This window comes from Gastrolobium bilobum, unplaced genomic scaffold (assembly GCF_033153095.1).
Source record: "Gastrolobium bilobum isolate Gb01-03AN ecotype WA unplaced genomic scaffold, APGP_CSIRO_Gbil_v1 utg20919, whole genome shotgun sequence".
NCBI classification, from domain to species: Eukaryota; Viridiplantae; Streptophyta; class Magnoliopsida; order Fabales; family Fabaceae; genus Gastrolobium; species Gastrolobium bilobum.
In genome coordinates this window covers 112703-127541 of record NW_026899982.1, presented here as the reverse complement: position 1 = coordinate 127541, position 14839 = coordinate 112703, and the positions used below count along the sequence as shown (strand labels likewise).

Here is a 14839-nt window from a genome sequence, read left to right as displayed (position 1 = left end):
AACAGCCAAGGTTTTGATGAGTGGTTTCTACTGGTTCAAATTTTACAAAGACGCCAGAAAGTATGTGGAAGCATGTGACAACTGCCAGAGAACTGGGAACATCTCCAGGAGACATGAGATGCCTTTGAATAATATACTGGAGGTGGAGATCTTTGATGTCTGGGGTATGGATTTCATGGGACCTTTTCCTTCTTCTTACTCTAACAAGTATATCCTGGTGACAGTGACACCTTGTGGGCATTTGCCTTTCAGTTGTTGTTTGGGAAAGCATGTCATTTGCCTGAGCATAGAGGATTATGGGCTGTCAAGTTCTTAAACTTTGACTCCAAGGCTGCAGGTGAGAAAAGACTACTGCAATTGGATAAACTGGATGCATTTCGTCTGTCTGCTTATGAGAGTGCCAGCCTATACAAGGAGAAGACCAAGTTATGGCACGACAGGAAGATCACACCCAGGGATTTTAAGGTGGGAGATCAGGTGCTGTTATTCAACTCCAGGTTGAAATTGTTTCCAGGGAAGCTGAAGTCCAGATGGTCTGGACAATTTGTAGTTAAGACATTGAAGCCTTATGGAGCGGTGGAGATTTATGCTTGGGATTTTGACCAGAGTTTTACTATAAATGGTCAGAGATTGAAACGTTACATAGGATGAGCTGTGGACAGGCAACTGATTTCAGTTGCCTTGTTGGAGATAAGCTAGATCATACCCGTCAGGCTCACGACGTTAAACACGCGCTGAGTGGGAGGCAACCCACTGTATCAGGTATGTAACATTAATGTTAATACCATGTAAAGAAAAAAGGAAGATAAGAGGGCAAAGTTTTGAAAAAATTTAAGAATTTTTTTTTTGACAAGTGCTGGGCGCTATTACTTCTATTCTGGACGTTTTAGTGTCCTAAGAGTTGCATCACAATGAAACTCTTTGGCCATGAGCGCTAAAACATTCATACTGACCATTTTAGCGTTCACCCAATGTATCAGTTGCAAGCACTCTGGCACAGAGCGCTAAAACGTCCCTGGTGACCGTTTTAGCGCAGTGCTGCACACAACGTGTGCACACTTTTCTGGTCCTGGGCGCTAAAACGTTTAGTTTCAACATTTTAGTGCCCTGTCACTCATTTTAAATACACGGGTTTTCCCTCACTTCTCTCACACTCACCCTTTTGTCTGATTTTTTCACTCACTCTCTCTCACAATGCACCCTTGAACTCTTCCATTGTTCTTCATCACATTTCCTAACATTTCATCATATTACACCCATGATCATGTTTACACCCCCACCTAAGAAGACCAGAAAGAAGAGGTCTAGGGTGTCTCAGGCATCTGAGCCTCCACCACCTCCACCTACATATGATGCCAATTTCTGGAAGAGTGCGGAGCATGAGGCCCGTTACACTGCTAAGACTTCTTCCAGGCCATTTGTCCCGGAAAGAAAGTTTGTCCTGGACAAGGATGAGTACCCAGAGTTCCAGTCCCAGCTGCAAACTAGGGAATGGGTGACCTTTGGTGATATCCTAGTCAACAGCAGCCCGACCATAGCATGGGAATTCTATGCCAATGCCTACAATAATGATGAGGGTAGTAAGAGGACTTTTGTTAGTTGGGTTAGAGGCAAGAAAGTCAAATATGATGCCCATACTATTCAGAAGCTTCTGAAGATCCAGCATTGTGATTACCTTCACAACCAATGCTGCCAGTTCAAGAGAAATTGGTAGAAAATTGACATTCCACCCAGGAGACGGGACCCTGAGTTTGAGAGTTGGACCAAGTTGGGGGCAGCTGAGCCCGTATTGCACACTATAGCCAAGCCTGGTACAAATTGGGAGATGACAAAGGATAAGGTGAATCCCAAGCTGCTGTGGTTAAGGAACCTTAATGGAGAGGCCCGAGTTTGGTTCCATTTCGTGGTCTCTAATGTTATGCCTTCCTCCAACCAAGCGGAGGTAATTCTGATGAGAGCTGTCTTGATTCACACTATTATGACCAAAGGGAAAGTGGAGCTTCCCATCCTTCTTCAGGACAGTAAATATGATATGGCCCACTCTGATAGCAGTTCTACTGCTTTGGGTCACTGTTCTCTGATCCAGCTTCTGTGCCAGAAAGCTGGTGTGGATGTTACTGATAATGGGGTGCCAGTCAAATTGCACCCTACCATTGATGCCAAGCTGATCAAACAACAGTTAAAGATTGGAGGAGATGGACCCACGGGGCTGACACCTGGCAGGAAATCTATGGCTGAGGTAGATTCTAAGCTTGAACAGAGGATAAGATCAGGGAAGCAGTGGCTGATCAACACTAACATTCGTATGGGGAATTTACGTCGCCGTCTCAAGTTTATGCAGACGAGTCATGAATCATTTCAGACTCACATGATTAAGAATGCTGACCGTTATCTGTGAGGCCCAGGGCTTAGAGACAGCTGCATTCCAGCCTGCTGTTTACCCTCATTCTGACAAGGAGGATGCATTTGAGGCAGCTGTCCGAACCCATTATGACGATCATGCTGATACGAGTGAGACTGCTGATGCTGCTACTTCTGCCCATACTGCTCAGGCCACTGAGGGAGAGACTACTGCTGCGAAGACTGCTACTGATGCTACTGCTGCTGATGATCTGATTGCTGGTGATGTTATCGCTATGGATGAAGACCAGGTCGCTGATGATGAGTACAACCCATTGCCTACTACTGATCCAGGATCAGATCTTCTCTTCACTGATGAGGAGGAGTCAGAGACTGACTAGTCTTCTGATGTTTTTACATTTTTTGTTATATTGTTTTATTGTGGTTTACTTTAGCTACATTTTGTTATTGGTTTTATTTTGTACATTGGTTAAGAACATTGAGATTCACTGTTTTGATTGATACACATTGCGATAGTACTCATGCTATGGAATGATATATGAATGTGTTTCAGTGATCCACTGCTGTTTAGATTTAAATTAGTTGCTAGGGACAACAACGTTTAAATCTGGGAATTGGGGTGTAATTGAATGGCATGCGAACTTCATGGAGATGTCACACGAGTGGATGAGCCAAAATAGGGAAAAATCTCAATCTCTTTTCTTTAGTTTTTCTTTGTGAATCAATTTTTAGTGTAGTTTAGATGTTAGTTTAGTTCAGAAATTGTTTTTCAATTTTTTTTATTTTTTTTTATAAGAAATTCCATGAGGATTTGACTGATCAAAATTTTAGATGATTGATCAAATTAAGGATACAATCTTATGCCTTGCATGTTGAGAAATGAAATGATTTCATGACTCATTCAATGTGTAAGAGTAAAAAGATTAGTTTTGATGTATAGAGAGAAAGTCAAGCATGCACTCTGAACTGTGAGGAAATTGAGCCTATACAAAAAAAAATTGTTCAGAGAGCACTTCATTGCATGAGTAACTCTAGAACTTGCTTTGTTTCTTGCTTGAAATGGTTGATGATGTGTAGGGTAGAGGCATTTCCTTCTTGAACCAGAAAGTCAAATGGCCAACCTTTAAGTTCGTATTGCATGAAACACTTGAGCCTAGCCTGTTGTCTATCAAGCCAAGAACCACATTTATTCCAATCCTTCAGATTAAAAGTTTTAGATAAGTGATAAGGGATGGAGTGTTCTGTGGGGAGGAAAGTGTTTTTGCAATAAGTGAATGCAAGGTGTTGGAAACATAAGAAAGAAAGAAGGAAAAGAAAGAAAAGGTTATGAAACACAAAGTGTTTGGAAGAGACAGAGGGAAGTATTAAAGACACAAAGTGTCTGAAAGAAAAAGAAAGAAAAAGAATTTTTTTTGTTAAAAGACACAAAGTGTCAGGAAGAAAAGGAGGAAGAAAGGTTCAAAGAAAAGAACAAGGAATGAAAAGGAAGAAAGTTGAGGGAATTAGGAAGAAATTGATTAATTACTGTGAATTCCCTCTTATCTGAATCTGATTTATTTGATCTGAACTTCCCCTTTCACAGAAATCCTTACCTCTAGTCAAGCCACACACCAAGCCTCATTGTTAATCATACCAAAACCTTTTTGATCTACTTTATGGATCATTGTTACTATGAATAGTGAGAAGATGGGCAAGCTTATGGCAGTTTGAGTGTAGTAAAGAATGAGTGTTAAGTACATCCTTAAACACTAGTGTGCAAGAGTGTTAAAATTCTCATAATTTTTGAGAAGATCCTAGTGAAGGTGTGTTGTTGTTTGGAAAGTCTATGTATATCATCTTTACTGATCTGTTGAAAAGCCACGTATGATGTTGGGTAAGTCATAAGTAATAAGAGATTGCATGGTTGTAAGTTGTATCAATGTGATCTTTTGTTAATTAAAGTCTATCCTCATGAGTTTCATCTGTAAAGAATCTTGAATCTTTCTCTGTTGCAAGTTCATTACTGAGGACAGCAATGTCCAAATCTGGGAATTGTGATAAACCCCTAGTTCATCATGTTTTTCAGCATGAATTTGTATTAATTTGTGTGATTAATTGGATGAAAAAGAGGTTAATGTCCTGGAAATCCCTCAAGTGTAAGTTCTGAAAGCTTTGTTGAAAATATGCACTGTCTTGTAGGGAAATGAAGCTCAAGGAGCAGCAGAGAGAAGAAGAAGATTCTGAAAAAAGGGAGAATGCTTAAGTGTTGAGCGCTAAAACGTCCACACAGACAGTTTTAGCGCGCTGCTACAATTTGAAGGCAAAAGTTGCTGGTGCCGAGCGCTAAAACGTCCAACACAGAACGTTTTAGCGCGCTGCAGCAAACTAAGGACGAAAGTTGCTGGTCTTGGGCGCTAAAACTCCCTGACCAAACGTTTTAGCGCCCTGCTGCTGCAAAAAGACTCTGGTCTCCAATGCTAAAACATCCAAGCCAAGTGTTTTAGCGTTAGATTTGGTTGGAAGCAGTTGAGCATTCACCAGACATGGACGCTAAAACGTTCAACAGCTCACGTTTTAGCGCCCAAGTTAGTTGAAAGCAGTTGGACATCCGTCAATCATGGACGCTAAACGCCCATATAGAACATTTTAGCGCCCATGTTAGTTTTCAGTTGTAATTTGTAACACTATAAAAGGAAAGGGCCTTCACATTTCTCAGGAAAATCCATCACATGTCTCTCTCATATATCAGATCCTCTGATCTGACTTCTCTCTCTTACTTTCAAAATTCTTAGGAGTAGTGTTGTATTAGTTAGTGTTTCATATGTAATTGCACTTGAAGATTGAAGACTTACTATCATGACAATGGAGTTTGATCTTTCTTCTTCCTTTGTTTGTATTTCAATTATGTCTGAGTAGAATCCTTTGTAATTTGATTCAATGGAACTCAAGTTTGAATTTATGAATGGTTAATTAGATGTTTTGTTTATCTATTATGTGATTGTATGAAGTTGTCTTGATTAATTCTTCATGTTGATAAATAGTGTAGAACAGACATGTTTACATTGTTTCTCTATTTTTGACAACTTAATCATCAGTGTTCTAGTAGTCAAGACATTGATGCTAGGAATCTGATGTGGTCTTAAGACTTTAGTAATTAATGCATGAATTAAGAAAGGAATCACCAAGACATTGGGGTTTCTGATTAATGTATCTATCATGGTAGTAAGACATTACATCTTGAGATGATAAGAAAAAAGTTGAATAACATCACATAGTAGATAATTCATAATGGAAATTGGTTCATCCATAAATTCATGCTTGAGGAAAATTGACATCTGACTACTTGTTAAGTTATATTCACATCTTATTTGTTTATCAATTCTTTAATTTTATGCAATTTCAATTTCGTGTAACAAGAAATTAATGCAATTCAGAATTTTTCGGTCGATTCAACTTAGTAACATTTGGTTAGTTAGTGCTTGACACAAATCTTCGTGGGAACGATCTTTACTCATCATTTTATTACTTGTTTGACTAGTGCACTTGCTAAATCTGACAACAAAGGTCTTTTGGGTCAAATCAGAATTATAGATTTTAATTGGGTTTGATTGATTTTCGTCATAATTTTCCAAATTTACACTACTTTAGTATTTTAGTCATATCTCACTCTACAGATATCCAATTGACTCCGTTCTTCTTTAGTTTTGCAGCTACCAGAAAGATCTACAATCTCTATTTCATCCACTGAAGCCCAATTCGGACGATAAGATGGTCTAAATCTGAGCCCACGATAGACGTGTTTTGCTGGAAATTTATTTTGACGTTTGGACTTAAGTTATAATTTTGAACCCAATGTACATGAGGCCCAGAGCCATTAATTCAGTTTTGTTTCCTTTATTTTGAGTTGGATTTATAGAGCCCGAAGCCCAACTTGATTAGGGGTTAAAAGGGCGAGAGTAGGGACCTTGTGGAGAATCTTTGGTTTGAATTTGAATTTTACAATTTTGAAATTAATAGAATTTTTGTCTTTTCTCTCTCTTCTTTTCTTTAATCAAACCAAGGGTTGAGGATTCCATGGTTGAATCCTGAGGACCTGCGCCTCATTTTGAACCAAATTCGTTTCTTTTTCCAACTCGGTTTGGCATCGCGCGATTGTGGGTGTTCAATCTGAGATACGCGATTGCGTTCTTAGGAAAGAGATTATCCATTAGATTTAATGGTTAGGTTGATTAACCCAATGAACTCAAGTCGAACGGGTTGATAGTCCGCGATTGCGCGAGTAAACGCGCCATATTCGACCAAAAGCTAAGCGATCGCATAGAGAGGGTTCTCCATTGGAAACAAGTATTCTGATTCAATTGAGATCAATCACGATTTGGTAATTATTTGTCCAATGATGGATATCCTTGGAATCCTAATTCTTGGGTTGGTTACTTTTAATTTGATTATTCTCGTTTGTTATTTTATATTTTTTATTCCCGTTTAAATTGACAATCATATTAAAACCCCCCCTATTTAGTTTCCAATTTTCTTTAGTTTCCATTTCTCATTAGTTTCTCTTTTATTTAGTTCCCATTTCCATTTAGTTTCCGTTTTCATTTGGTTTCCATTTTATTTTTTATTTTTATTTTTATTTTTATTTTATTTTTATAACTGAGCGATTAAGATCCTTGCAAACTCCTTGAGAGACGACTTAGGTGGACGCTTTACTACAAATTTTTAATAAACCTAATTTAATTAATTTGTGCAAGTTCAACAGCTCGTGTCAAGTATTCGAATACTTATCAGCAGGTAGTCGAATACTCCTTGAAGGAGTATTGTGATACTTTTCTGGGAAGAAAAGGATTCAGATACCTTAGAAGAAGTATTTAAAAACTGAGTAGTATTCGGATATTGTGGAAATTGTATTCGAATACTTTGTGGTATTCAGATACTGAGTGAAAAGTATTCGGATAACTTGTAGTATTCAGATACTTAAGTGAAAGTATTCGGATACTTTCTGGAGACTTGGAGTATTTGGGTACTCATCGAGGAGTATCTGAATACCTCCTGCAGAAATTGCACGAAATCACCTAAAATGAGTTGGAAAGCCTTAAATCACTTAATGGAACCTTGGACAATGAATATTAATGATTATTTATTGTATAAATAGACTGTGATTGGGCTGTTTAGTGCTGTTGAGCTTGTGTGGACTTGGCTTGGATTGATTGCTTAAGAGGTAAGCTTTTGTGTCCTCGGTTTAGCCATTATTGGTTCCATCATACCCCTTAGGGGGATGGTTTATATGCATGATGTGTTTTCATGTATCGATTTTAAAATGTTGTTAAGCTGTTTTGTGCAAGTGCCTTATGATATGAATGTGTAGTTCCACCTAGACGGTAAGCCTGTGTATGTAGGAGGCATATCATAGGGTGATTCTGTGGGTGGGTGCAAGTGGTGTCTTGTACTGATTGTAGGTAATAGACGTATGTAAATCCTGCATTTCTCTGGCCAGTAGAATAGTTGACACATATGACATGATTATTCTGTTGCATTGCACTGATTTTGAAACTTATACTGTTTTACTGCTTTAGAACTTATATTGCACATGTAAGTGAGCTTGGGTTGGATAAATCCTTGAGGACCCCTTGTCTTACTAAGATTTCTGTTTAGAGATCTCACCCCACATTTGGGGCACATTTTTAGGTTCAGGTAACTCGGGGGTTGATACCTCGGGTGGCAGGAGGCCAGAGCGGAGTTGAGATTTACGCTTTTATGATGATATGCTTGGATGCTGACATGCTTTATATTTATTATCATGTTATTTGATTTGGGACTCTGTTGGGTTTTGTTGCCTTATTTGGTGAGCATGGGGGTTGTCCATACCATATTGATTTGACTATGTTGATTTAGATTCGAGTTGTATTATGTATCAAGATTATGGTCCAGGCTACGTGTTGTAGTTCCGTGATTTTGATACTCACTTATTTATATTATGAGGTTATTTAGTGTAGTTAGCTGTTTATTTGCAATTACATACAAGCAATGTTTTATGAAAAATGATTAAGTAATCAACTTGGTTAATAATAATGACATCATAATTGAAAAGAAAAAGCTAATTCCGCATTTTAATTAAGCATAGCTTAATACGATGATATGATAACAAACCGGGTATACACGGGGTGTTCATTTTGCCTCGAGCACATCCTCTGTGGCTTTTCTGTTCGCCTTTCTAATAGCGTCGAACATCGCCTGATTGGCCACTCTAATGGCCTCCTGGTCGGCTTGTCGAGCCACCTGCATCTCAGCCAATGCAGGTAAGACCGGGTCAGACTGACCATCTCTCGTCTCTCGAGTCCTCCTCGGAAGTACCATGACTCTGCACATGTTACACAAAGAATGAGTTGATTAGGCCCACGCAATGTGGTCACGCATGCATCATCATAGTAAAACCCAAAAGAAACTCACGAGACAAAACACACAACAAAACATCCTAAGTTATTGCGATACATACAGGCTTTTTCCCTAGAAAGTGCTCTGATTCCATAAAATGTAACACCCCGTGTGCACCCGGCATATTAAACATACATATGGTTGTAGCGCAGCTAAATTAATGCGGAAGCTAACTTTTTCTTTATCATTTTAATTATGACGTCATTATTATTAACCAAGTTGATTACTTATTTCCTTTTCAAAACACTGCCTGTATGTAAATTGCAATAAAGAACTAACTGAATAACCTCATGATATAAATGAGTATCTAGTCACGAAACTACAACACGTAGACCGGACAATATCCTGATACATTATACAACTCAAGTCTGAATAACCATAACATAGTCAATGTTGCATGGAGAACCCTCATGCTCACCAAACCAGGTAACAAGCTAAACAAAGTCTCATCTCAAATAACAATATACTGAAATAAAGCATGCAATCTCTAACATATCAGCTCAACAGTATGCGTATCAACTCAACTCAACTCCGGCCTCCTGCTGCTAGAGGTATCAACCCTCGAGGTACCTGTACCTGAAAATGTGCCCCAACACGGGGTGAGATCTCTAAAAAGAAATCTTAGTAAGACAAGGGGTCCTCAAGGATCTCTCCACCCCAAGCTCACTTACATATGCAATATAAGTTCCAAAACAGTATAACACTATCATTTCCAAAATCTGTGCAATGTAGCATATATCCATGTTATTTGTGTAAGAATCCTACTGGCCAGAGAATAAATATGTAGGGATTACATACGTCTATAACCTACATTACAAGGAACACCGCCTGTACCTCACCCACAGATTCACCATCTTGTATGTCTCCACATACTCAGGCTAACTGTCTAGGTGGTACACCACATACATATCATATGCATTTCAGTAATCATCAGATAATTTTATAAAAACACATCATGCCTATAACCACCCCTCCATGAGGTATGGTGGAACCAACAATGGGCAAAACCGAGGACACGAAAGGTTACCTCACAAGCTATCAATCCAACTCAAGAGTCCACACCAGCCTAAGGTCCACAAACCGCACAATCACAATCTTTTTAGACCAGAAATTCTTATCAACATTCATACTCTAGGAGTTCATGACATTACGACAACATTTCTTTTTTTCGTTTCATGCCATTATGCTTCTCCCAAAGCCATAAGCCTTTAACCTAAGTGATTCTGACTTAGTTAACTTATTACATAGGTTCATACTAACCAATTATGGGTCCATAAACCCAATCCACACTTCTATTTAGACAGAACAATGCATGTCTCAAAATTCTCAGAATATCCGGATATTTCATGGGGCCATATCCGGATATCACCAACCCCATATCCGGATATCAATATCAGGATATCATATGCGGATATTTTGTGACAGAATGCAGTTTCTGCATTTCGCAAAGATATCCCTTCAAGGTTCCATTTTTATCACTCCTCAACGACCAAACATGCATTTTTAGACACATTTAAGTCAGTGTTTATGTTGGTTACTTAATCATCTCATTTAACAAGCCAAAAAACAACCTTTAACATAGAAAACACATGAACAAGGTCGAAGAATGTATACCAAGCTTCCAAAACAGAGGAAATACAGTGGCTTGGAGCCTTCTATGCCACTCTACAGTGCAGCTACCAAGGGCCCACGAAAATGAGCAACAAAGTAGGTCCTTTCTCTATCAAAATGGCTTCTTGGATCAACACAAACAAGAAAATGGCTCCCACTCTACCAAAATAGTGAAGTCAGCTCACTAATCTCACCACACAGAGACCAAAACTCAGAATGTGTATCCACACTTCCTCACAAGGCTAGCTCTCACTCATCAATGATAGTTTAGTGAAGGAAAAAGGAGGAAAGGTGATCACTTGGGCTCCTTTGTGAAGGAGGATGAAGTTGGCAAGGTTGGAGACCAAGAAGTGGCTTCAGAATTTCACGTAAGAAGTTTCAAGTTTCTGACCTAGAAACTTGTGCCCACATATATATAACCTTATTAAGTTTAATCTCACTGTATTAGCACTAGTAGCTCCGCTAATCATTTTAATCTCAAGCTTCATATTCTGAACCTAGCCATTTTTTTAAGATTTGTCATATTTTTATTATAATTTTCACAGCACTTTGCCGACACGCGTTTTTACGTAGCCGGTCTCAGCTTTGATGTCATTTCTCATTATTTTGACTCCAAACTTGATATTCCAGTCCTAGATATTATTCTAAGAATATATACATATTTCTTATAATTTTTTGGGATACTTCACCGGTACGCAATTATATCTAGAAGCAGAATCGGTATCTGCACTTTTCGTCAGAAAAACGACTTTCAGTATTATTAAACTCTTATAGTAATTATTTAAGTCTTACCATATTTATTCAATGTCAATTATGGAATTTATCTCTTAACTCATAATTAAATCAAGTAAATTCCTAATTTAACGGTGTGTGTTCTTACATTATCCCCTTTTCCTTTTTTAAGATATTTTAATAGATTAATCGTTTCGCGAATAGTCCGATTTTAGAGTGGGTTCTTGGGTTAAAGCTTTAAACCCTTCCCAAAGACGGAACTGAGAAGGATTGAATATATAGTCTCACCCTCACCTGCTCAATTCTCTGATGTCACCTGAACTACCATCACTTGATTATGTTAAACCATTTTCTCTAGACATAGCGTCACATCCATTTGGTTAGAGGCGGCTTCATTCTTGATTTTATATGCATTTTTTAACAATAAAATTGATAGGTCTTGTCTGAAAAATATGGGTTTAATGGTTTCTATGCTAATATATAATAGCATGTGATGATCATATGTTAACCCGTTTTGTCTAGACATAGTGTCACGTCCATTTGGTTAGAGGCGGCTTCTTTCTCGATTTTATATGCATTTTCTAACAATAAAATTTATAGATGTTGTCTGTAAAATCTGGATCTAATGGGATCTATGCTTATAATAGCATGTGATTATCATATGTTAAACTCGTTTTGTCTCCCTTGTATCGGTTTGACCCATTAGCCTTTTGGTTAATATAATAATAACTATATATATATATATCAACATTTTGGTAACGTGAAGCATATCGCCAATGACTTTAAGATCATTGTCGTTAACTTGCCTTGTCGTGTAAAAGCTTTGCTTTATTGAAAATATATCATAATATTATAATATTGTGTATGTACGTGATTATAAAATGTGTTGAGCCCTCTTTAAATACATTATTTTTGTGGTTGACGCCTTTAATTATTATGGCTCATCGGCATATTCTTAGGGTGTGCATAACAATTAGAATAAATACTCTCTTTGGTCCTCAGCAAATTTCACGATGCTCGTTTTAGTCCCTAGCAAATAAAAAGGCCCATCGTGGTCCTTAAGAAATTCAAAATGGACCCATTTAGTTGAAATCGTAGTCTCTCACAAATTTAAAAAATACCCATATTAGTCCCTAAAAGGACTAAAATAGGTCCATTTTGAATTTCTTAGGGACCACGATGGGCCTTTTTATTTACTAGGGACTAAAACGGGCATCGTGAAATTTGCTGAGGACCAAAAATGGTATTTACTCTAACAATTATTTTGTTCTCTGGCACTGTTTCTGAAAAGAAACAATTCTTTTCTATTTCTGTGTCTTGGAACAGTTTATGAGAAAAAAAATGCATTTGGTAACATGTTTTATTTTTATTTTGAGAATGAGAATTGCGTTTGATAACATAATAAATAATAGAATAAAAAATTATTCCTATAAGCATAAATTTTTTCGGATCATCACTTTCCTTTTCATATGGTGTGGTGGTGCCGGCGGCAATGGTGGTAATAGTGGTGATGGTGGTGGTTGTAGTAGTGGCGCCATGGTGGTGGTGGTGCGGCGATGATGGTGGTAATAGTGGTGGCGGCGGTGGCAATGGTGGTGATGGCATGGTAGCGGCGGTGGTAGTGGTGGTAATGGTGGCATAGTGGTGGTGGTGACGGCAGTAGCTGCAATGGTGGTGATGGTAGTGATAATGGTGATGACGGTGATGGTAGTGGTGGTGGTGGTGGCGGTGACATAGAGGTGGTGGTGGTGAGTGTAGTGGCCGCAGCGATGGTGGTGATAATGGTGACGATGGTGGTGGCAGTAGTTGTGATGATTGTGATGAAAAGGTGGTGGCGGTGGCAATGGCGTGATAATGGTAGTGGTGGCATAGTGGCGGCGACGGCGGTAGTGGTGGTGGTGACAGCAGTGATTGCGATGATGGTGATGATGATGACATGGTGGTGGTCGTGGCTATGGTGTAGTGGTGGCAGCGGCGACGATGGCAGTAGTATGGGTGGCGTGGTGGTGGTGGTTGGTGACGGTGGTGGTGATGATGGTATTTGATAATGGTGGTGACAATGATGATGGTGGTGGTGGTAGTGGTAGTGGCAATGATGGTGGTGGTGGTGGTACGACGATAGTGGCGGTGGTCGTGTCGGGATAATGGTGGTGGTGGTGGTGGTGATGATGATGGTAGTGGTGGAGTGTGATTGAGAGAGACAAGTGTTTCTCATTTCGTGCCCGGGAACAAAAAATAGAAAAAATTTATTCTTTTTTCTGTTTCCGAGAACAAAAATTAAACTGGTTCATCCCAGGAACAAAAAAAATAAACCAATTTTACCAAACGAGTTTTCTATCCATTTCTGTTCCCGAGAATAGAAATTAAAAAAAAAAGCTAATTCCAGGAAGGTTGTCATGCACACCCTTAATATTCTAAAAATTAGGGTTGAACGAAAAAAGATTTTTGGACAAATATTGTTTATCCTTGCTGGTGTTAATTGAGAAAGTGTATCCCTATTATAGTGGGTTATATGCAAATTTTATATCATACTCAGAAGTGTTTATTTTAATTTTTTTAAATTGAATTTGCAATAAAAAATTTTCTATGATACACCCCTTATATATTGTACATTATAAGGCATGCTCGAATGTGACTAAAATTTTGGATTGAATATGCAATGTTGTTGGGCCTGAATTATGTAATTACGAGCTGAAAAGTTAGGCTATTGTTTAGAAATTTTAAAAAAATTCTATGGTTGTAATCCGGCTCAATGAATGGACCATATATGCTTTTAACCCGATAACAAAGAGATGACCAGATTCAACCTGGGTTCAAGCGATGAAAACCCATATATATATATTTTATTATAATGGAGGGCCTAGCCCAGAGAAACTATATTAATAATTGTTGCATGTTTGAAGTAACATGCATAACCTGGAAGTTTAAACAAAAGGAATTCCAAGCAGGTAAAATGCTATCAGGGGAAGAGGAATAAAACAACATCTCTACACCCTGTTTAAAACCTAACTTTGCTAAGCTATCTGCACAGACATTCTGCTCCCTAGGAATAAAATTCCAAAGAATTTGACCAAAACTGTTAGCCGTATTTTTGATTATGTTGCTAAGGGAAACAAAGCCACCAGGATCAGCTTGATCATCAACACAGATGAGGGCTTCCTTACTATCACATCCAAGCCAAACTTTCGAATTTTTTCTGTCACCAGCTAGCTTTAAGCCATGCAAGATTCCCCATAATTTAGCTTCTAGAGGAGAGCAAGTTCCTATGTTCAAAGAGAAACCTCCCAGCCAATCACCATTATTAGAGCATATAAAACCACCACAGACTCCTATACTGGAATGAAGGCTAATAGCTCCATCAACATAGATTCTGATTTCATCCTGTATTTCATTTTGTCCAGGGGCAGAAGAGCAACAAGGAGAAATAGACCTAGGTGTGAGAGGATCAGAAGTACTATACTTCTTCATATCAGCAAGGTAGCTGAGGATTCTATGGACAGGATCAAGAGGCCAAGAAAATTGATCTTCATGAACAGAAGCATTTCTCCATTGCCATAAGAACTAGCAAGTTACAAAGAAAACTTCTTTCCAAGAGTTCTAGAGTTTAGTTGAGAAAGGTTTCTCCAAATTCAGCCTAAACCATTCTAGCCCATCTGAAACCAAAAGTTAATAGGAACTATCCCATCAAACCAAACTTCCCATATGTCCCTAGCAGCTTTACAGT

The 14839-nt window shown here is 38.5% G+C and overlaps 1 protein-coding gene across 1 annotated transcript; it reads left to right on the top strand.

Annotated features, from left to right (window-relative positions):
- Positions 1–16: 16 nt before the first annotated feature.
- Positions 17–651, top strand: LOC133294620 (uncharacterized). The gene is made up of 2 exons (XM_061493325.1): positions 17–164; positions 209–651. Exons 1-2 carry the CDS (start codon positions 17–19, stop codon positions 649–651), a joined length of 591 nt encoding a protein of 196 aa, XP_061349309.1.
- Positions 652–14839: the final 14188 nt, after the last annotated feature.